Source organism: Acanthamoeba castellanii (assembly GCF_000313135.1).
Source record: "Acanthamoeba castellanii str. Neff unplaced genomic scaffold scf7180000084776, whole genome shotgun sequence".
NCBI lineage: Eukaryota > Discosea > Longamoebia > Acanthamoebidae > Acanthamoeba > Acanthamoeba castellanii.
The window spans coordinates 541,283-542,576 of NW_004457586.1; the positions used below are offsets into that span (position 1 = coordinate 541,283).

The 1,294-nt window shown below is 56.9% G+C and overlaps 1 protein-coding gene across 1 annotated transcript; it reads left to right on the forward strand.

The window, feature by feature from the left end:
• Positions 1-246: 246 nt before the first annotated feature.
• On the forward strand, positions 247-1,065 carry ACA1_280960 (phosphatidylinositol glycan anchor biosynthesis, class T family protein; the record flags this gene model as incomplete). Its single annotated transcript, XM_004344715.1, has 5 exons — positions 247-297; positions 328-436; positions 512-573; positions 604-783; positions 910-1,065. The coding sequence occupies 5 exons, from the start codon at positions 247-249 to the stop codon at positions 1,063-1,065; spliced, it is 558 nt and encodes a 185-aa protein (XP_004344765.1).
• Between the last annotated feature and the right edge of the window lie 229 nt (positions 1,066-1,294).

Sequence of the window (1,294 nt, forward strand, 5' to 3'; positions counted from 1 at the left end):
TCAGGCACGTCATGACCAACCTCGGCGAGAAGCTCACCGATGAGGAGGTCGACGAGATGATCCGTGAGGCCGACGTCGATGGCGACGGTCAGGTCAACTACGACGAATTCGTCAAGATGATGCTCGCCAAGTAGACAATTTTTGCAGATCTTGTACAAAAATAAATCACACACAATCAACAATCACTTCTGTGCACAAAAGAAAAGGGTGCAGAAAATCAACATTTGAACAAAAGAGCGGCGCAAGATGGATGGCCTCAAGCGCTGCCAAGTGGCGCTGTGGTGCGGGGTCGTGCTGGTGCTTGTTGTGGCTGCCTCTGCCTCGCAGGATTACACCTTCGACGAAGAATTTCTGGTGCGCCCTCTCAAAGATGGTCGAGTGTTGGTGCACTGGCAGTTCGTCACACGATGGCACCCCGAAGCTGGCCAAATCGCGGGTTTGTACAACGAGCCCTTCATCAATCCGTTCATTCATTCTTTCATCTCAAATCTCGCTTCGTTACGCGCTGCAGACCGAGCAAAGCATTTCGGTCTGTTCCCCAAGACGCTCGGTCAGATCGTCCAGAGGTTTTCTGTGCAGGAGCTTCATCTTTCGCTCACTCAGGTACAAAGCGGCGCTTCTTCATCCATGGCGACCAACAAGACCGACCTCCTGCTTGTGCTGTCCGCTAGGGTCGCTGGGACTACGCACAATGGGGTCGGCCATTGCTGCCCGCGCCAGTGGGCGCTGAGCTGTGGTCCTGGCTTCAGCCTTCTGCTGAACGAGAGTATGTCCTCTCTTGTGGTGTGCGTGTGTGCGTGTGTGCGTGTGTGCGTGTGTGCGTGTGTGCGTGTGTGCGTGTGTGCGTGCATGTGTGTGTGTTGTTGTTGTTGTTGTGTGCTCACATCGGTTGCTAGTGTGGGAGAGCAGTGGAAAGGCCTCACGCACGCCCTATCGGGACTCATGTGCGGTTCTCTCAACCTGATCGACACCAAGAGCACTTGCCAGCCCAACGCCTTCTTCCGTCCCTCTTCTCCCGCCACCGCCGACCAAGGCACTCACCCTCCTCCTTCACCACAACTGTAGTGACGTGCATGTGCCTCATCATCGACCTGCACGACCAGCCTCTCTGCGGTACGGCGCCCTCCCGCGCGAAGCCGTGTGCACAGAAAACCTCACGCCCTGGACGAAGCTACTGCCCTGCCGCCTGAAGGTACACCACAAGGCGCCTCTTCGAGTCTCTTTCGTCCAAACTAACCGTCGCCCGCGCGCGCAGGCCGGCCTTGGCTCGCTCATCAATCCCGTCCAGCTGGCC